A 21072-nucleotide genomic window follows, 5' to 3' on the forward strand; every position below is an offset into this window, starting at 1 on the left:
TAAACCCAATTAAATAAAGGTTAAAAAATGCCTCTGACAGTACTGCAGCCACATCTCTGCCTGTTATCGCACTGTAGTCTCAAGCAATATCACACAACAGCACCATCAAACACATTCATTAATTTTATTTGATTTTAGTCTTTGTTTGAAAGGGACAGCACATATTAATTAGCATGTATAGTATGAAATACATTGGTAAATAAGCCAGTGTTAACAGATATGCTCTTTTACACTCGTGGTCCCTTGAAAGGGAGATGGCTGTAAAAGACCATAAAAGGACAAAGGAAGCAAAAAAGTACAAAATACATCTAAGACATCTAAGGGGATGGAAAAATATTTTTGTTGTGAGGGTCTCTTCTTGGTCTGCAAGAGATTCCGGCTTGATAACAAGGTTGCACCTGGATTCACGTTTCCTCTCAAGTCTGTCTGCACTGATGACTCGCACTCAAGCAACTACTACTTGTAAAGTGTAATGTGAGAACTTTTATCATGATTTGGTGCGTTACAAATAAAATTGACTTGACTTGACTTGACTATGCCCTGAAGCGCGGACCATGTCAGCCGTCTATCCCTTCTCCTGTCCGTACTGGCCATCAAGCCATTTTCACAGCTTTACCTGCCACTTCCTTCTCCTCTGAGGGTGTGACACAGAGGGTGCAGAACACAAAATACACCTGTATGCAAACAATATAATACTTTGATAAAAATCTGTTGTTTCTCAGCTGTCTTATTTCAATTCCAGAGATTTCCAGCCACTTTTCCAGATCTAAGCTTAGTCTTCAGAAGAGTGAATGCTTTCCAATAAATCCACCCACATTACAACTTAATCAGAATGATGTGCACTTGCAGGTATCCTATTCAGTTTTTATATACTTTGGTATGAAGGTAACCCCCTCACTGCCCTCCCTTTTCTCAGCAAACTTATTCCCTTACTATCCCAAAGACATCTGATTTTCAGAGGTGGCGTAACTTACCACCATCATTTATGGACAAATTAAATGGTGTCAAAATGAACAATGTACCTTAATGTCTTTAAGTCAACTCAATTTATTTGTGTGGCACCAATCTTTTCTGTCTGACTATCATTCTTTGTCTCAACTCCTATCCAACGCAGCTGTGAGCTCTCTACCTAAAAACTAATCATGGAATTGATCAGCTGGTCTCTCAACGCTATTGACACCATATTTTCGACAAAGAAATCAGGGTCGGAGGAACCTGCCTGTCCGCATGGAACCGACCCTGCGGGCTACGTTCTCGATTCCTGGGGGAGATGGCGTACCGCGTGCTTGACGCCTCTCTCCGTGGAGGACATCGAGGACCTCTACTTATTTGGGTTCATGGTTGTGGGGCTTCTCCTCCTCGGACTTGGAGGTGCCCTCACATACCGCAAAATTGGCAGGACGACGGCTGCCACCAGATCTGGACCTCCACAACTGACCGTCATTTACAACGCAATTATTGAGGCTGGCAAAGCGGGGCAACAACAGACTCTTGAACTGAAACAACAGACTTTTGAACTGAAACGCAGGATGGAAACCATCTCGGAGCAGTTGGCCGCTTTGCGAAGACGAGAGGGATGTTGAAGACCAGAAAATTTTTAACTTACAATTTGGATTGGACTGAAAGAGAAGACAGATTGGAATGTGTGCTCCTCTGCCCAAACCCAAACACAGCTTCCTTATTGGCTACTGAAGGTCATCTGCCCACTGTTTATCCTCCAGGAGAACTCCTTCTGCCTTGGTGACGCAAATGGCACGTACTATCCCCCCCTCCCCCGTGTGTTCCTGACCCCCGCCTCTGCCCTCTCCACCTCCCTTGGGGTGGCAGCACCTGTTGGCTGCAGCCTGCCCCGCCCGGGCTTAGTGGCGCGGCCCTGCTGCGACGCTTCACTCTCACTTGCCTCCATTGGGTCAACGGACTGCTCAAGTTTAGCGTACATACACAACAAATGTATATGTGCTGTTGTTAAATTTCTGAAGTGTACCATTATTACTTTCAATCTGTAATAATTGTGTCGGCTTGTGATCGTTGTATCAGGCTTTGAGTTGTGTAATTAATTGCCCCTCGGGGATAAATAAAGTTATCTGAATCTGAATCTGAATCTGAATAAAAGTTCTCTCTTGACTCTTTCCAAGTAGAGCAGGTCCAGCACCTCCGTCCTTCAATGAACCTCCACCCAACAATTCTCCATCAGCAAGCACATCCTGCAACAGCAGCCACCAGAACCTTCCTTTACCAGCAGGAAGGTGGAGCAGATCCAGGCTCAATGGAAATGGCCATCTGCTTTACTTATTTCAATCCATCCTCAATCTTTTTTCATCTGAGTCAATTAATCAAGTTGTCACCTTCTTCATCTAATGAGGAGGGGTGCCCAAAGTCAGTGGCCCGTTACTTCAGAAATGCAAATTGAGTGGTGGGCTCATGCTTCCTAACTTACAATATTACGACTGAGCAGCAAATATCCAAAAACTGATGTTTTGGCTGCATGCTCCAGATGGGCCATGGTGCCATCTACAGCCTCAACCTTCAATCTCAGCATTACTGCCTGATCTACTCTGCTCCTCCCATTAAACTACACCCTCTTGCTTCCCCAGCACTCCAGTTGGTCCGACTACATTGAGGATTTGGTACCAGTGTTATACACATTTCAAGATTCTTTCTGCATCTCTTCAATGTCTCCTTCCTCAATTGATGATGCTGCCTCCTTCAAAAAAAGGGAAAGAAATATATCTGAGAATTATATTTTCACTGGCTCTCCTACCCTGGTCTCTGAATTCTCATTGCCCCCATCTCATCTTTTTAGTAATTTTCAAGTCAGGCATCCACCAACTTTCTTAATTTGCCTCCCACCTCCTGACATTTTTCCCCTGTCAGAGGGCTTCTATTAACTACATCTATTCATTTATGTCAGTTAGCCTGGTCACCAAGATGGGGGTTAAACTCTCTGAGGAATGGTAGAAGAAGGCAGCTTACAGGGTGCATACTACCACCTTCTGTGCAAGACGAGGGCACATTCAATTCAAAGTTCTATCAATTGCATTTTTTCCAATCCAAGCTATCAAAGATGTAATCAAATGGGACCTTAGTTTTATTTTTGCTCACAAACCTGTTGAAAACATGTCATTGCTTTCACAACCTTAAAGGCAGGATTCTACTTCAATTGAAACCTGCATAGCCTTCCTCTGTTTACTACTGGCTTACAGATGCATTGTTCTTTCTCGAGCTGGAGGGTTTGGTTCTCTCAGAGGTTCCAATGATGAATTCCAAAATGGCAGCTTTTTTATCCTGCAATGTCTTCACATTAAAGGCCTGAGGTGACTTGAAGGCTCAGAGGTAGAATGACTGTCAAGCAACCAAAGGCTTGGTGGTTTGATCCTCACTTCCCCCGGTGACCAGGTGAAAGTGTCCTTGAGCAAGATACTGAGCGCCTATTTGCTCTTGATGACCCTTTGACGGACTGGTGATCCATCCAGGGTGAACCCTACCTCTCAACCTCTGTCAGCTGGGATAGGCTCCATCCCCCACAACCCTTAACAGATAAGCGACATAGAAAATGGATGCATGGACTTGAAGGGTGAAATTATTGCCTCCTATTGCCTTTATATCTTTCTAGACACTTAAATCTCTTGAATGTTGCTATGACCTTTGTACATAAGAGAGCCATTTTCACCAAGACTTCGAAAATATATCCATTGGAAACAAAGAGAGAAAGTAATCTTCTCCATTATGTATATTTCTTTAACGATATCAAACCATTCCTCTTTTGTAGGGGGATCAAGACACTGTACCATTCCTCCGATGAGACGGCAAGATAGCCTTAATTCTTCCAGTTGTCTTTCATATAGTCTGTGGAGTGTTTTTTTTTTTTAAATTATGAAGCCACAGTCTAGATATACTACCTCTGGTTCGTTCTGGGGGCAGCACTGTTGCCTTACAGCAAGAGGTTCCAGGTTTGAGCCCTGGCTTGGGCATGGGATCTTTCTGTGTGGAGTTTGCACGTTATCCCTGTGCCGGCGTTGGTTCTCTTCATGCAAATAGGGATTAGGCAAATTGGATACTCTAAACTGACCGTAGGCGGGACTTTGAATGTGAATGGTTGTCTGTCTATATGTGTTGGCCCTGCAAAGGATTGGCAACCCATCCAAGGTGAACCCCGCTTCTCACATGAAGGCTCCTGGGATAGGCTCCATCCACCACCACCCTTAACAGAATAAGTGGAAGAAAATGGACGGATGGATGTTTTGTTCTGATGAATACGCATGTCAAATCTCTTTTCACACTGGGTCATTTGGATACACTAGGAGATTTTTAATAACTTAGATAATATAGTGCATAATTGCAAGTACCTGAGTAAATCTTGCTTTTTTAGAGACTGTTCTCTTTGCAGAGTTTGAAAATTTTTTACCTGTCTCTTATCCATTATTGAATCAAATTTTGTTATTCCTTTAGCAATCCAGCTTTTAAATCTATGGTCCAGTTGATTAGGTTTAAAGTCAGAATTATCAACGAACCATCCACTTATTCCTAATTTATCACTTGGGGAAGAGTTGGAGTTCCATCTCTGTAAATCTAGTTTCAACTTGGAAGAAAGGGGGCCATAGTTTGTCTTTGCCAATGTCGCTTGTACCCCTAACTATTTCAGTTAGTTTGGTCCCATTTGAGATGGAATTAATCCCGGTGTTGTTTTGATAAAGTATAATTTTGTGTTAAAATTTGGATTCTCTGAACATTTAGTTTGTATCCTGCATATTTTCCAAAAGTATCTAAAAGTTCAAATAGCCCAAAGACTGAATTGACCAGACAAATAACAGTTCAAAAGACTCTCCATGGAAGGTAACGGGGCACTGCGCTCGTCCCAGGCAGGGGCCTGTGGGCGAGCGCCTGGTGGTCGGGCCTTGGCCCATGGGGTCCAGCCAGGCCTACCCCGAAACAGTTAAATGGACTCATCCCCCCCGTGGACCCACCACTCGCAGAAGGAACCGGAAGGGTCCAGTGCAGGGTAGTTTGGGCAGCAGACCAAGGTGGGGGCCTTCGTGGTCCAATCACCAGACATATAAGCTGGTTTTGGGACATGAAATGTCACCTCTCTGACAGGGAAGGAGCTGGAGCTGGAGCTGGGGGAAGATGCTGAGTGTTACCGGCTAGATATAGTTTGCCTCACCTCGACATATAGCTCCGGGTCCAGGACCCAAGTCTTTGAGAGGGGTTGGACTCTCTCCTTTGCTGGAGATGCTCCAAGTAAGACAGACTCTCTGCCTGTACATTGGGGTTTACCCATGTCGATGAAAGGATTGCTTACCTGTGCCTTTGGGTCAGGGAACTGGTCCTGACTGTTATCTGTGCTTATGCACCAAGGTGCAGTTCAGTGTACCCACCCTTTTTCCCGGAAGTCCTTGGGAAGTATGCTGGATGGCACCCTGACTGGGACTCCATTGTCCTTCATGCGGACTTCAACACCTAATGACAGCGCAATCTGAAGGGGCGTGATTGGGAGAAACGGCAGGCCTGACCTGAACCGGAGTGGTGTGCAGTTATTGAACTTCTGTGCAAGTTGCAGTTTGTCCATAACTAACATCATGTTCGGACATAAGGATGTCCATTGGCGTACGTGGCACCAGTACATCCTAGGTCATAGGTCTATGATCAATTTTATCATCACATCATCTTATCTGCAGCTGTATATTCTGGACACTCGGGAGAAGAGGAGGACTTGGGGGAGTGGTCGAAGCATTTAGACAACTCTGCAGAGTGGCAGAGCTCCGGGGATGGATGAGATCCTCTCTGGGTATCTCAAGGCTCTCAATGTTGTGCAGGTGTCTTGACACGTCTCTATGACACTGCGTGGACATCGGGGGTGGTGCTTTTGGAGTGGCAGACTGGGGTTGTGGTTCCCATCTTTAAGAAAGGGGACCAGAGGGTGTGTTCCAACTATCGGGGATCACACTCCTCAGACTCCCTGGAAAGGTCTATGCCAGGGTACTGGAGAGGAGCGTCAGGGCGATTGTCAAACCTCAGATTGAGGAGGAGCACGGTGGTTTTCATCCTGGCCACAGAACCATGGATCAGCTCTTCACCCTCACTAGGGTGCTGGAGGGGGCATGGGAGTTTGCCCAACCAGTCCCCTGGTGATTTATGGATTTGGAGAAGGCTTATGACCATGTTCCAAGGAGCACCCTGTGAGGGGTACTCTGGGAGTATGAGGTTGATGGCCTCTTACAAAGGGCCATTCAGGCTTTCTACCGGAGGAGTGAGAGGCTGATTTGTGGAGGGGGTTGAGTTTGGTGGCAGGAGGATGTCTCTGCTTTTTGTGGAAGATGTGGTCCTCTTAACTCCGTTAAACCATGACCTCCATGACCTCCAGTTCACAGCCCAATGTGAAGCCGCAGGATGAGAATCAGCACATCCAAGTCTGAGGCCATGGTCCTCAGCCAGAAAAGGGTGGCCTGCCCACTCCAGGTTTGGGGGGGGGGGGTTCTGCCTCAAGTTGAGGAGTTTAAGTTTCTTGGGATCTTGTTCATGAGTGAGGGTAGGATGGAGCGGGAGATTGACAGGCAGATTGGGACAGCATTTGCAGTGATGTTGCTAAACCGGACCTTTGTTGTAAAGAGGAAGCTTAGCCAAAAGGCGAGGCTCTTGATTTACCTGTCAATATACGTTCCAACCCTCACCTGTGGTCATGAGCTCCGGGTAATGACTGAAAGAACAAGATCACGAATACAAGCGGCTGAAATGAGTTTCCTCCTCAGGGTGGCTGGGCTCTCCCTTAGAGACAGGGTGAGAAGCTCATTCATTCAGGAGGGACCTAGAGTAGATCTGCTGCTCCTCCATGTGAGAGCAGTCAGTGGAGGTGGTTCAGGCATCTGGTGAAGATGCCTCCTGGACGCCTACCTCGGGAGGTTTTCCAGGCGTGCCCAACTGGGAGGAGGACTTCGGGCTGACCCAGCACACGCTGGAGGGATTTTATCTCTTGGCTGGCCTGGGAACACCTCTGGATTCCCCCCAGAAGAACTGGTGGAAGTGGCTGGGGAGAGGACAGTCTGGGCTTCTGGTACTACTTTACGGTACAATTTTGTGTTGTTCCCCATTTATATTGATACCTTTAATATAGCCAGATTGCCTGATCCATTGAGTGAGTGGTTTGATGTATGTAATGAACGTCTGATGCTGTCATGGGTTTGTCTCTGTGAGATGAAACCTGTCTGGTCCATATGGATAAGGTGAGGAAAGACTTCTTCAACTCTTCGGGTAAGTATTGATGTATATAAATTGTGATCAGTATTCAGAACTGAAATTGGTCTGAATGATCCACAGTCCAATCTGTCTCTTCCCTTCTTCGGAACGACAGACATTCGAGCTTCACTGCAGGTCGGTGGGGTTTTCCCTTCTTTCAAATTTGTGTTAAATATGTTCAGAAGGCTTTGTGTTAGCTCAGATCTGGAGGTCTTGTACCATTCAGAAGAAAGCCCATCTAGTCCTGGAGATTTATTTCTTTTTAGGGCCTGAGCCTGAAGGTACTTCAGGCGAAGACCCTATGGTGTTTGCTCAGCACACTAGAACACTACCCCCCCCCCCCCCCCAAAAAAAAACACTGAACAAGCTCCTAGCCCTACCAAATTTCACAGGCAGGTCACGGGGCGGGAGAGGGGGTGAGGTATAACAATGGTTTCAATGGGGGGGCAAGAGAAGATCTGTTTTGCAAGGAATTGTTTCTTTTTTATTAGGGCCTGAGCCTGAAGGTACTTCAGGCGAAGACCCTCTTATGTTTGCTCGGCAGAGCAACACATTAGCAGCACTGAGGCTTCTATCTCCTCAACTACAAGTCGCACCAATTTCTTTCTCACGCCGTTGGATTGGGGCCGGCGACGCAGCCGCGCGGGGGCTCAGGCCCCCCCAATGCTGCTTGCAGCTTTAATTAACTTTGAGATTGCGCCGTTGAGCTCTTCCTTTGTTATTTCGGCTGTTAGTTTTGTGTTTCGATAAAGTGGGTAGGTTAAGGGGTGTTGAGTACTGTTCAATCCATTGGTCATCTTCTAATGGTGGCTGAGTATATAGTTGTTCATAGTAATTCTGAAAAGCCAGTTGTATTTCATGTTGGTTATGTAGGAGGGCTTTTGAGCATGGGTCCCTAATTTTGTAGATTGTACTGTCGGCTCATTATTTTTGCAGTTTTTTTGCCTGAAGCTTTGAAAATTTTGAGTAACATTCACAATACTTGTATAGATATAGATTTTTAATTTCTTTTAATTTTGAGGTAAGGTTAGGGTTTTGTTCATTTTTGTGTGTTGTCTCAAGCTTTTTCGGTTCTTTGTTCAATTCTAATAGTTTTGTTTGTTTCTTTTGATTTCCACAGAGATATGATTTTCCCACAGAAAAACAGCTTTCATTGCATCCCATACAATTTCTGTACCAAACTCCCCATTTTTATTTACTTCCATAAAGTTTAAACTTCTTTGATTTCAGTTTGAAAATGTTCATTGTTAAGAACACTTGACTTTATCTCCATCGTGGAGATAAACTTCCGGGGTTATTTTTTATTTGCAGGTATAACGAAAGGGGTGCATGATCAGAAAAGTGTCATGTACCTTGTCTCGTGTACCTGTTTAACTTCGTAGTTGGTGTGCTGTCTACCTGTGCTCCCTCCTGGGATTGCCTCATGTGTCTCACTGGTGTTCATTACACCGCCTGTTACTCATTTCCCCCGGTGTATTTAACCTCTGAGTTTCCCATTGTCTCTGGTCGGATCATTGTGTTTGTGCTTGGTTTTGTCATTATCATGTCTTGTTACCATGTCATGTTCCCAGCTCCTCAGTGTGTCCAGTAAGTTAAGTTTTCAGCCTTGTTTTATATTGCCTGTAATGTGCTTCACTCTGTCACTCACAGGCTGCAGACACAGCACCCACAGGCCCTTCTCCTTATTTCTGGGGACTTCAACCACGTTTCTCCTTCCTCCAGTCTGCCCACTCTCACTCAATATGTCACCTGCCACACCAGAGACAATAAATCATTGGACTTGTTTTATACCAACACCAAGGAGGCATGTAACTCATCTCCCCTTCCATCCCTGGGAAGATCAGACCACAACCTGGTACATCTCCTGCCTGTGTATAAGCCCCTTGTACATAGGCAACTAGTGACCACCCGCACATTGAAGAGAAGGTCCAACAAAGCTGAGGAGGCTCTGGAGGACTGTTTTGACACTACAGGGTGGGAGGAATTCTATGACTCTTGCAGGGAGGACATTGACCGCCTCACAGGCTATATCACGGACTACATTAACTTCTGTGTGGAAAACACCGTACCCACCACTGACTCTACGGTGCTTTCCCGACAACAAACCGTTGGTTAACCCTGACATCAAGGCTCTCCTCAAGGAGAAGAAGAGAGCCTTTAAGTCAGTGAACAGGGATGAGCAGAAGGCTGTGCAGAGGGAGCTAAGAAATAAGATCAGGGAGGGGAAGAGCTGCTACAGGAGGAAGATGGAGGATCAGCTGCAGCAGAACAACACCAGGGGAGGCTGGCAAGGCCTCAGGACCATTTCCGGCCATAGCGAACCTAGTTCACAGACTGGTGGGTCAACGATGGGTGGACGATCTGAACCTATAATTCAAAGGTTTGATCAGACACCTACTCCTCCCCCTGACCAGTCTTCACTGATGCAACCCCCCTCGACACCTCCAGGAGGCCATCACACTCTCATCCCCCCACCTACCTTCACACCTCTGCCTACAGCACTCAACTCCCAGCCACCCCCTCTCTTAATCCACTCACCATCACCACTCCTGAACACAGAGTCCCCCTGCTCCAACCTGTCCCTCACAACACTTCAGGTGAGAAACCAGCTCAGGAGGATCAAGCCAAGGAAGGCACCTGGTCCTGATGGAATCAGCTCCAGACTTCTGAAGTCCTGCACAGACCAGCTGTGGCATAACTGAACCCATGTTCAACCTGAGGCTGAAGCTGGGGAGAGTGCCACAGCTGTGGAAAACATCCTGCGTGGTCCCTGTGCCCAAGACACCGCACCCCAAGGACCACAGCAGCTACAGACCAGTGGTACTTACATCCCACCTTACAAAGACCCTGGAGAGGCCGGTCCTTGGACATCTCAGCCTCCTGACCCAACGCAGTTCGCCTACCAGCGTGGCATTGGGGTGGATGATGCCATGATCTTCCTCCTCCATCGAGCCCTCTCTCACCTGGAGAAGCCCGGGAGCACTGTGAGAATCAGGTTTTCTGACTTCTCCAGTGCCATTCAGCCGGGGCTCCTGAGAGAGAAGCTGGGTCACACAGGAGTGGACCATCACCTCACATCTTGGATACTGGACTACCTCACAAACCGCTCACAGTAAGTGAGGGCTGGGGACTGTGTTTCAGACACAGTCGTCTGCAGCACGGAGGCCCCGCAGGGAGCGGTCCTGGCTCCGTTCCTCTTCACCCTCCACACGACAGACTTCTCCCACCACACACCCACCTGTCACCTGCAGAAGTTCTCTGATGACTCTGCAATTGTCAGCCTCATCACAGACGAGGACAACAGGGAGTACAAAGAACTGACCCAGGACTGGAGTGGTGCACAGTTCACAAAGAGGGTTATGTTTGGTTGTCCATCGTCATCGTCATCTTCCGCTTATTCCTTACTAGTAAGGGTCGCGGGGGGGCTGGAGCCTCTCCCAGCATCTACGGGCGAGAGGCGGGGTTCACCCTGGACAGGTCACCAGTCCATCGCAGGGCCAACACACAGAGACGAACAACCATTCACACTCACATTGATACCTACGGTCAATTTAGAGTATCAATCAGCCTCGTCCCCAAATTGATGTCTTTGGACTGTGGGAGGAAGCTGGAGTACCAGAGAGAACCCACGCAGGCACGGGGAGAACATGGAGACTCACACAGAAAGATCCCGCGCTCGAGCCGGGACTCGAACCCGGAACCTTCTTGCTGTGAGGCCACAGTGCTAACCACTGCACCACCGTGCAGCCCATGTTTGGTAGTGTGTTATTGAAAATGTAAGTAGTTAATTTACGGCCATACCCTGTCAGGAGTGTTTGTGTTGTTGTACATTTGGCATTGTTGTTTTAAGTGTAGGTGCCCCAATGCTGACCGAAAAAGCTTGGTAAGCGCCGGGTGAAGACCAGCTAATTAATTAGCATGACTCACGTGATTAGCACTGTCACCATCTGTCTCACGCAAATTCCCAGCATCTGTCCAGCCACTATCACGAAAGTCAACGCTCATCAAATGCACCCGGTTATTGTTCCTTTGTTGATCATATGAGACATTACTGTTGGGGAGTTAATATGTAGCTGCAAGCACACAGTGACATGTATTTGAGCGAACCCTTTAAGAAAAAAAGCACGGTGCCGGCAGGTTACTGCCGGTGTTTGTTAATCGCATTTCCGGTTTGTTCATTTTATTGTATTTCGATATAGTGTCACCTGTTGTATTGTAATGGCTATATGCTGTAATCTCCATGTTAATGTTAATGGTGTTATTCTTGTCTGTTGTAGAGACCACACACACACACACACACACACACACACACACACACACCACAGGATATCTCCATGCATGCCCTCTCTCAGTGTAATGTCTGTTTGACCACAATAAAGAACCTTAAGTCTGCCAACCACTTTCCTCCTTCCTCTTCCTCTGACTGTAGCCTTAAGTGGTGTTCTGGCCAACACACCTGGCATGCACTTTGTGATGTCTCCCACATCATTACTTTGAGTAACCAAAGAATCCTCCACTACACTCATACTGCCAGTATTAATTGTAGTTTATTATTGTATATTATAGTGTATTATGGTTTTTATTGTACTCAAGTCAAGTCAAGTCAATTTTATTTGTATAGCGCCAAATCACAACAAAAGTTATCAGAGAGAATTCACTCCCTCTTTATCTCTGCCCCTCTCTTTCCTTCTATCTCTCTGTCTTCCTCCATTCTCTGTCTTTGTCTCTGTCCTGCTCTCCTGCTCTCTCTCCGTCCCCACTGATCCTGGATCTGCTCCACCTTCCTGCTGGTAAAGGAAGGTTCTGGTGGCTGCTGTTGCAGGATGTGCTGCTGATGGAGAATTGTTGGGTGGAGGTTCATTGAAGGAGGGAGGTGCTGGACCTGCTCTACTTGGAAAGAGTCAGGACAGAACTTTGGTTGGGGTTTGGTGACACACAAATAACCCTGACCTGACTTGACTTGACTTAAATCAAGGTGAACGATATAAGGCTTCAGACATAATGGTAAATAAAATCAACCTAACAAATTAGAGTCTTTAGTTGTCAAATAAAAATAAGATTGGTCATCCTAGTTTGTGAATAGAATAGAATAAATAGTCTTTGTCATTCAAATGGGAGAGCTGCTCCTTTGAAGTGCCAATAGATGCAAACAATGTACAATACAAATGCAATAAATAATACACATCGCTTCACACATCACATCATTCACTCAGGCATCAGTTTCAAATATGAAACATAGTCCGTTTTAAAATTTGGATAGTTCAAATATATTGTGCGTGTGTCTTCTTAGTCAGTCAGGGGGAGGGAGTGCAGTGTCAGTGCATATGAGAGTTCAGGGTGGTTATGGCTCTGGGGAAAAACAGTTTTAAGTCTATTTGTGTGTGCCTTGATGCACCTGTAGTGCCTGCCAGAGGGCAAAAGGTCAAAAATGACAGAACCTAGATTTGATGTGTCCTTGATGAGGTTTTGTGCTCTGCTGAGGCAACAGAAGGTGAAAATATCTGGAGCGGAGAGGGCAGCCAACAATTTACTGTGCTGCTTTTATGACCCTCTGGAGCCTCTTCCTGTCGGCCTCGATGCAGGTCCCATACCCCATTGTAAGGCAACATGTTAGCAGGCTCTGAATGCATGTGTGGTAAAAGGTCCTCATCAGATTGGTGTTGAGGTTGTTCTTCCAAAGGACCCTCAGGAAGTGTAGTCTCTGCTGGGTCTTCTTGGTGACAGCTGTCATGTTGTTGCTCCATGAGAGGTCAGCAGAGATGAGGATACCCAAATAGCTGAAGGTGCTGACCTTCTCTATACACTCAACATTAATGTAGAGGGGGGCAGGTTCTGTTTTACATCTTCTGAAGTCGAGAATAATCTCTTTAGTTTTTGTGATGTTCAGTGCCTGACTGTTTGCTGAACACCAAGCTGTTAACCTCTTCACTTCCTCTCTGTAGGCTGACTCATCCCCCTCTGAGATCAATCCAACCACTGTTGTATCGTCAGCAAATTTAACAATGTTGTCCTTGTCAGCTGGACTGCAATTGTAGGTGTAGAGACAGTAGAGAAGAGGGCTGAGCACACATCCGTGTGGGAAGCCAGTGCTCAGTGCGCAGTTGGAGGAAAGGTGAGGGCCAAGTCACACATGCTCAAGCCAGTTACTTAGAAAGTCTGTCATCCAGGCACATATAAGAGGGGGGAACCCAGGGTGGTCAGCTTGGTGACCAGAAAGTCCAGAATGATGGTATTAGATGTCAACTTATAGTCCACAAAGAGCATCCTAACATAGCTCTGCTGTTTTTCCAGGTGGCACAGGGCAGTGTGGAGAGCTATGGAGATGGCATCCTCTGTTGAGCTATTTGACCGATAAGCAAACTGATGAGGGTCGAGGGTGGGGGTAGAGACAGCCTTTGATGTGCTGAAGAACCAGTCTCTAAAAGCACTTCATGATTACAGGTGTGAGGGCGATGGGGCAGTAATCATTTAGCCTTACTATGGGTGACTTCTTTGGCACTGGAATTATAGTGGCTGTTTTAAGGCAGGGGTGAATGACTATTGGGCCAGAGAAAGATTGAAAATCCTGTTGAAGATGGATGAAAGCTGGTGGGCACATGCTTTGAGTACCTTGCCTGTTATTCCATGCAGCCTGGCAGCATTCCTGGGCTGAACTGCCAGAAGCACCCTCCTCACACCATGCTCCCCAACAGTGAGTGGGGGTGCTGGAACCTGGTGAGGCAAGACTGAAGCAGATGAGTGTTGCTGTGGTGATGAAAAGTGAGCGAACAAGCTGTTGAGTTACTCTGCTAATGACACACTCAGGTCCCCTGTTGTGATGTCACAGTCTCCATAGTTTGTAATGTTTTGAAGGCGTTGCCACACCTGCCATGAGTTATTGCTGGAGAGGTGGGTCTCTCTACTCCTTCTATGGTCTGCCTTGGCTTTTTTAATTGCTATTTTTAGGTCAGGACAAGCAGCATTATTACAGAGCTCTGGTGCTAGACCTGATGGCAGCATCGTGAGTCCTGAGGAGTGTACAGACCCGGTTAGTCATCCAAGGTTCCTGGTTTGGGAAAACCTCAATGTTTTTATCCACAGTCACAGAACTTAATGTAATCTAGCACAGTCACTGTGAGTATTTCCTGGTCCTGATGTTCAAATAATTCCCATTTTGTGTGTTAGAAACAGTCCTGTTATTCATTAGGTGCACTTCCAGGCCAAGTAGTAACAGACCGTATGACAGGCCTGGTTCTTCGCCTGACAGGGGTGTATGCTAGGATGAACAACAGGGAAAGATGGTCTGACTGGCCGAGCTGGGAGAGAGGCATGGCTCTGTGAGCATGCTTGATGTTTGAATACATGATCAAAAGTGTTCTCCCCTCTAGTTGGACACTTAACATGCTGGGAAAATTTGGGGAGTACAGTCTTCAATTGAGCCTTGTTAAAATCTCCAGCGACAATGTGTACACCATCAGGGTGGGCCCGTTGTTGTTTGTTTATGATGTTCAGCTGGAGAGAGAGCGCCATGATAACAATGGTGTCAAGTGGAATATAAACAGCCATGACAATAACCACTGCTAGCTCTCTTGGTTGATAGAAAGGCCAGCATCTGACAGACATGTACTCCGGGTCAGGGGAACAGTGCTTGCCTATGCTCATGCTGTTGTTCCACCAGTCGTTATGTAAACACAGAGCCCCCCTCTCCTCCTCTTACCGAAGTCCTCGGTCCGATCACAGTGTAGTAGAGTGCAGCCTGCTAGCTGCATGCTAGCATTCAGGATCCTCAGATGAAGCCAACTTTCTGTAATAATCAGCACACAGAGGTCACAAGCATAGCGATTCCTGGTAAATTGTAATTCCAGGTCCCCTATTTTGTGTACCACGGATCTGGCGTTAGAAAGATAAAGGCTCAGCAGAGGTGGCTTGCGGGGTCGCTTCCTTAGCCTGAGCAGGACACCGGACCTGTGGCCCCACTTCTGCTTCCTCTCCCTCTGCCGCCTGTGATGCCTTTTGGTCCAATCAATAATCAATGGGGAGTCCAGAAGTCTCATTACTTTAGCTGGTATGTTGGGAGCGTGGTGGAATTCGCTCCTTACAGGTACCTCATCTCAGTAACCAATTTCCAGAAAGTGTTGACGAGTGTAGCAAATGTTTGCCAAATCATTCATATGCCCACTAAGCCAGGACACATAACACACAAAAAGGAACTAAAGGGGAGCGCCTTAAGCCACTGTGACCATGCACGCCACCATCATCCAGGAAACTGGTAAGATAAAAGAAGATAGGGCAGACTTATGTGCATCCTTTAGGTCGTCACTCATCTCTCACTCTGGGTGGGGGTTCCATCTGAACTCCTGGAGCTTCTCTTTGCACTGCGTTTATCACCCGTGTTGGAGGGTCCAGTCCGGTGGCACCCAGACACTTGCCATGAAGATAGGAGCTCAGTCTCTCGTTGCTTCAGGGTGGTTGGAGCAGATATGATGGTAATGGGAATCTCACGAAAGACATGTCCTCTGTTGTCTCTGCTGTGATCTGGTACAGGCAGGCGCCGTCATTGTAGAAAACCAATAATCTTGCTGGATAGGGTGTCTGGAACTTGATTTTCCTTTCCTTCAGTGTTTTCTTTGCTTCAGCATATTCCATAAGTCACCTGAGGTTCTGTTAACCTCAGGAGACTTATGGAAAACCTCTCTTTTATGACAGCCTCATGGATCACCTCTTCTTTCACTCTATAACATGCAAACTTGGCATTGATGGACCGGGGCTTCGCCTATGAGTCCATTTGTTTAGGTACTACAATTTTAAGCTCTTAGTCCAGTGGAAAATCCAATGACTTTCAGTAGATTCACCAGGAAGAGGGAGATGTTGCCACCCTCCATGTCCTCAAAATACCATAGATTCGGATATTGTCTCTTCAAGGTCGATCACTTTAGCCTCAATGCTAGCCTGGTGCGGTGAGAGCCATTTCACTTTCGTTATCATTGCCTGAATCAGTGTTTCTGCTTTATCAATTTGAGTCTCAGTTTTTTCAAGTCAGTTGTTCCTCTTGTGTAGTTCTTGTTTAATCTCTGTGATTTGGTGTTTGTTGTCTCATCTGAAGCCTCCCAGGTCATTCAATATAGTCCGTGGGCTAAATTCAACGGCAGCACGGTGGTTAGCACTGTCGCCTCACAGCAAAAAGGTTCTGGGTTTGAGTCCCGACTCGGGCTCGAGATCTTTGTATGAGGAATTTGCCTGTTCTCCCTGTGCCTGCGTGGGTTCTCTCTGGTACTCCAGCTTCCTCCCACAGTCCAAAGACATCAAGAGGGGACCAGGTTAATCCAGACTCTAAATTGACCGTAGGAGGGCCTATGGTTGTCTGTCTATATGTGTTGGCCCTGCGATGGACTGGCGCACTGTCCAAGGTGAACCCTGTCTCTCACCTGAAAGCCGCTGGGATAGGCTCCACCCCACCCCCCACCCCCCGACCCTTAGCAGGATAAGCAGAAGAAAATGGATGGATGGCTAACTTTGGCTTCACCATCCTCGTTAAACTCACGTAAGGGGCTACTTCTGCTAACATCCCTATTTCAATATTTCCTGCACTAGCCACTCTTTTCGTATTTCTTGTGCTGACCCTGTTCTTCATCACATAAAAAAAACACTCTCTTTGAAATTATCTGAATAGTTATCAGGGTTAATTTGGAAACCATCAGGGAGCACGAAACTCAAGCTGCCATCTCTACCGTGACCTGGAAGCCCTCTGCCTGTTGGTTTTTATGTATTTGGCATTGGGATATTTCAGGAACAGGAACTGTCCTTTATGGGACGCGTCCCATTTCCCAGCTGCCTGGGTATGTACGTATGATAAAAACTTTAGCTTTCACAAAGACAGATGAGGTTTAGGGTCGTGTTAGTTAACCCTAACCTGGCAACACAAAAGCAGGAGACTACCTGATTCATAGCACTCTGACTACTTCTGTAGTTCTTGAAGAGCTTTATAGTGTCGCTTCATTCGTTCATTCATGCTCACTAACTCATTCACTAATGGTGGAGGCTGACACAGGTGTAAATCACTTCGTGTGATACAGTCTTTGGGCAGCACAAGGATAAAACCAGTGGCCTTTCAATTACCAGACGGCCATCTCCTGAGCCGGGCTGCTAAATATTCACAGTAAATTGATTAATGGGGCTTGAGGCCATTTTACCTCAGAGAAGTTAATAAGTGGTAATGTCTGTGCTACAGTACTACACTCACACACAAGAATACACTCATGTTGTACTTACATTAATGATGACCGCCACTTTTGCTACTCCTCTCAGGATGTTGTACCATATACCTGCAGATATAACAACATGTTTCACCTGACTGATGAGGCAGATTGCTCTCTTGTTTTTGTGCAGTGTTGTTTCAAGGACATTTACGAGAATGTTCCTGTTCCTTCTTCAACTAAACTAACAATTTATGAATGATATTTCAGTTGAGTTCTCTTTCATATTACCCACCAATATCTTTTGCTCTAGCTGCCACTGGTCTCCGCAACTCAGTCACAAATTTCTTGGCATCAAGTCTTATTTCAATGATGTTGTTGAGCAGAGCAAAGAGCGGAGCCAAGGGGAAGGACGCCACGAAGAGAGTGACAAAACCGAACTGGATGACTGGACACAAAACAAGACAGAGGAGTATGCAACAAGAAAAGACCGAAGAAGCAATGTGAGCACCAAATGCATGTGATGCTCACGTTGCTTTTGTTAGCACGGGTCAGCGCATCAACAGTTCTTAAGATACAGCATGTTTTAAATTATCTATGACACAGAAACCAAACTCTGTGTGTGTGGTACTGACTCATTTCCATATATTCAGGTGTTAAGCCCGCAAACGGCTCCAGAAAGTGGTCAGTTTCATATCGCTGCAGCTTTTTCTGTCTCTCCTCTTCTTGAAAAGCTCCTTGTTTTGAGCGGATGTAGCGAATTAGCTTCTTCAGCTTGCTGAGGAACACACACACATACAAAATCCTTAATAGTGCAGAATTTTTCACCATAAATTATTTTCTTCTGTATGAATGTGTTGAGAAGGAAAACACACTAGTCCATTAGCTTGTAGATAACTTGGGGTAAATGTAATCTTTGTAAAGCTTTGTAAATCTATTAACCTCACTCAGGACAATTTTATATTCAAGCCTCAAGGATTTCATCACAAGATGATATATTGAAAAATAATAATGGACAATTTGCAACATTTAAAATGTGTCTAGTTAGTGTTAATAGTAGATGTAGCAAAATGAAGCAATAAATTCTTCACTGATGGAGGGTTCCACCGACTTCTGCCCCTGCAGTCATTGCTTACATGTACCTGAATGCCTGGTTCTAATACCCACACCCAAAAGATGTAAGAAAGGAGTGACTGAGGAGACGGCAACATAACAGCTTCTGTGTCTGATGGGGAGCACAAGGGGTGAGAATACCATCCCCTTAGATTGTTGGGTATGGAGTAAAAATGCATATAGTGTTGCCCATCATTTCAGAGCCACATCTTGATATGTCAGCTCTGCTACGCAATGTTGGGCAGCCATGGGAAGACGGAGGTGCCCCGGAGCACTTTTGTTGCATCGCTGCAGCACATTCGTATATTTGGAGTGTTGTGTGTATTGTGTAGTGTTTTGTGTATTTGATTGCATGTGGTAAAATTGATGAAGATGTTTTCTTGGTTTGCTGGCATTTTCTCTTTGCACCTCTCAGCCACCGCAGGTTTCACATGTAAGGTGTTGGGCAGGTAGATTTTGGAGAGGAAATTAAGCCTCCTTTGATGCATGAACCCAGAAGCAGTACACTGACAGAGGATTACAGCTGGAAACAAGTTTCACCAAAACTTGAGAAACCACTTCAGGTTCTTCGCTCTTCTGTCTTGGGGAGTGCAGGACTGTCAGTAGAAGCAGCAAGGGTTAAATTGGCTGAGGCAACAGATATTAACTTCAGGTGCAGGTAAATAACTGAGTTTGTTCGTAGGCCCTCACATGGGCTCAAAGAGAGGCCCTCAGATGGGCTCAAAGAGAGGCAGGTGCCTGGTCCTTCAATCCCCTTCAGCTCCCCTCCCTGAAGGTCCCACACTGAGATAACAGGCTGGTAATCTTCAGAAACACAAACTCAATCAGCAGCAGCACACAGTCAGTTACACTGGAAATGGAAGTCCAGGGCCAGAGACGGAACTGAAAGAGCATTTGACAGGAGTAAGCAAGGTGGGCAACAGAGAGTGGCCTGGCCCAGAGCCTTTGGACAGCAAGGCTTCTATAGTGGACATCCAGGGGCCACTACTGAGGCTTTTACTGTTACTTTTTTAGTCTTGCAATTAGATTAGTAATCCTTGTTATATCGGTACAATTACAGCACACACTTACGGTACGCCAATCTCGAAGAGGTTGTTCTGAATGAGTTGCTTTCCCAACATGGTGATACTGAGCTGGATGCACAGCTCCATCAGACAGCCTCCATGAGCGCACTGAAAAACAGTTGAGAAGGAAGGATCAGAGTCGTCCGCAGCTCAGACATCTAGTTTGTATCTAGAACAAATTACATGATCTAGTTAAGATGAGGTCATTGTTGTCCAGTTAGTGACGTACAGGCCAGCATGCAGCTCTTTGCTTGCACTAAGTTGGAACAACTATTGGCCTTACAGCCCACTCTTCAGGAAATTCCATCAGTGCCTTGTAAGTCAAATGTTGAAGATTTACTTCAAATGTTGTCTACTTTTTTTGTCTTCATACTGTTCCTGCCTTTTTTGCACTCTGCCTGTTTTCGCACCGTGGGTCAGAGAGGACTGAAATTTCATCTATGCTGTATGTCATGCACGTATAGTATATTCTGACAATAAAGTTGGCTTTGACTTCTGAACAACTGACTAGTTTGGAGGTTGTCTGTGACTTTGTGCATTTGACCAGATTACACTCAAGAATATGATATTAAATGGCTAATTCTGGGCGGTTGTCATTATTGTCCTGTCTCACATGATATTCTTCATCCTGTTTTATGTGTCTACCATGAACAGAACACTCAGCAAATATTTATGTGCTGGAACAGCAGTGCAGTTTTATACTGTTTGTTGGTAAAAACAACCAAACAAAAACCCAGTAAAAACAGCCTTGCTCAACTGAAAGTGGTTGATGCGTCGTTTACAGTATTAATAGAATTATTAAATATCAAATTATTGTCTGGTATATGAAATGATATCAGGGAGGTTACAATGCTCTCCAAATGAGGAGAGGGACTTTATATTTGATTGTGTGTGTGCATGTGTGTGTAAAAGAGAGAGAGATAGAGTGCAAATGTAATAACAGCATTTATAATGTCAACATTTCAAAATACACAATTTGATTTTAGCAGCCACAACTCTCACCAATATAATATTGACTGAACTAAGTAAATTTCAGCGTACTGCTACACAATGCTGAGGTAATTAGTAGTAGTGGAATCCTACCTCTTCCATTCTGTAGGATTCAAATACATACAGGTAGCTTCCAGGTCGACCCACCAGCCTGGTGACAAATCATAGATGCAGAGCTTTTATTGATCACAATCAACACGGTTGGTTTGACAGATGTATGAAGATGATAAACCAACCAATGACAGACAAGTGCAAACAGTAATAAAAAAATTCTAACCGTCCTCTGAAGAAGGCGATGTAGATGATGGGGCTGAAAGCATTGACAAACTTCAGAATAAAGGTCTTGAAGATGAGTCGCTCCTCAAAACTCTTGTCTGTTTTTGGTACCTCTACAAATGAACATACACATTTAAAGTTATTTTCCCTCCCTGTTGGTTTGTTCCTTCGTTAACATCCAGCAGCAGCAAGAGAGAAGCAGTAGAGGGCGCCATTCACCACCATCT

General features: G+C 45.8%; 1 protein-coding gene across 1 annotated transcript in view; it reads right to left on the reverse strand.

Annotated features, from left to right (window-relative positions):
* ano1b (anoctamin 1, calcium activated chloride channel b) overlaps positions 1–21072 on the reverse strand; it is a 113417-nt gene that overhangs the window by 16559 nt on the left and 75786 nt on the right. The window contains exons 16-21 of the mRNA XM_086207978.1: positions 20847–20958; positions 20663–20720; positions 19587–19687; positions 18038–18180; positions 17698–17850; positions 17479–17531 (exon numbers count right to left, since the gene is read on the reverse strand). Coding sequence (XP_086064104.1) covers positions 17479–17531; positions 17698–17850; positions 18038–18180; positions 19587–19687; positions 20663–20720; positions 20847–20958 — 620 coding nt within the window. The remainder of the gene's footprint in view (positions 1–17478; positions 17532–17697; positions 17851–18037; positions 18181–19586; positions 19688–20662; positions 20721–20846; positions 20959–21072) is intronic.

This window comes from Aulostomus chinensis, chromosome 7, assembly GCF_037954235.1.
Source record: "Aulostomus chinensis isolate RoL2024-O1b breed Wild chromosome 7, RoL_Achi_v1.0, whole genome shotgun sequence".
NCBI lineage: Eukaryota > Metazoa > Chordata > Actinopteri > Syngnathiformes > Aulostomidae > Aulostomus > Aulostomus chinensis.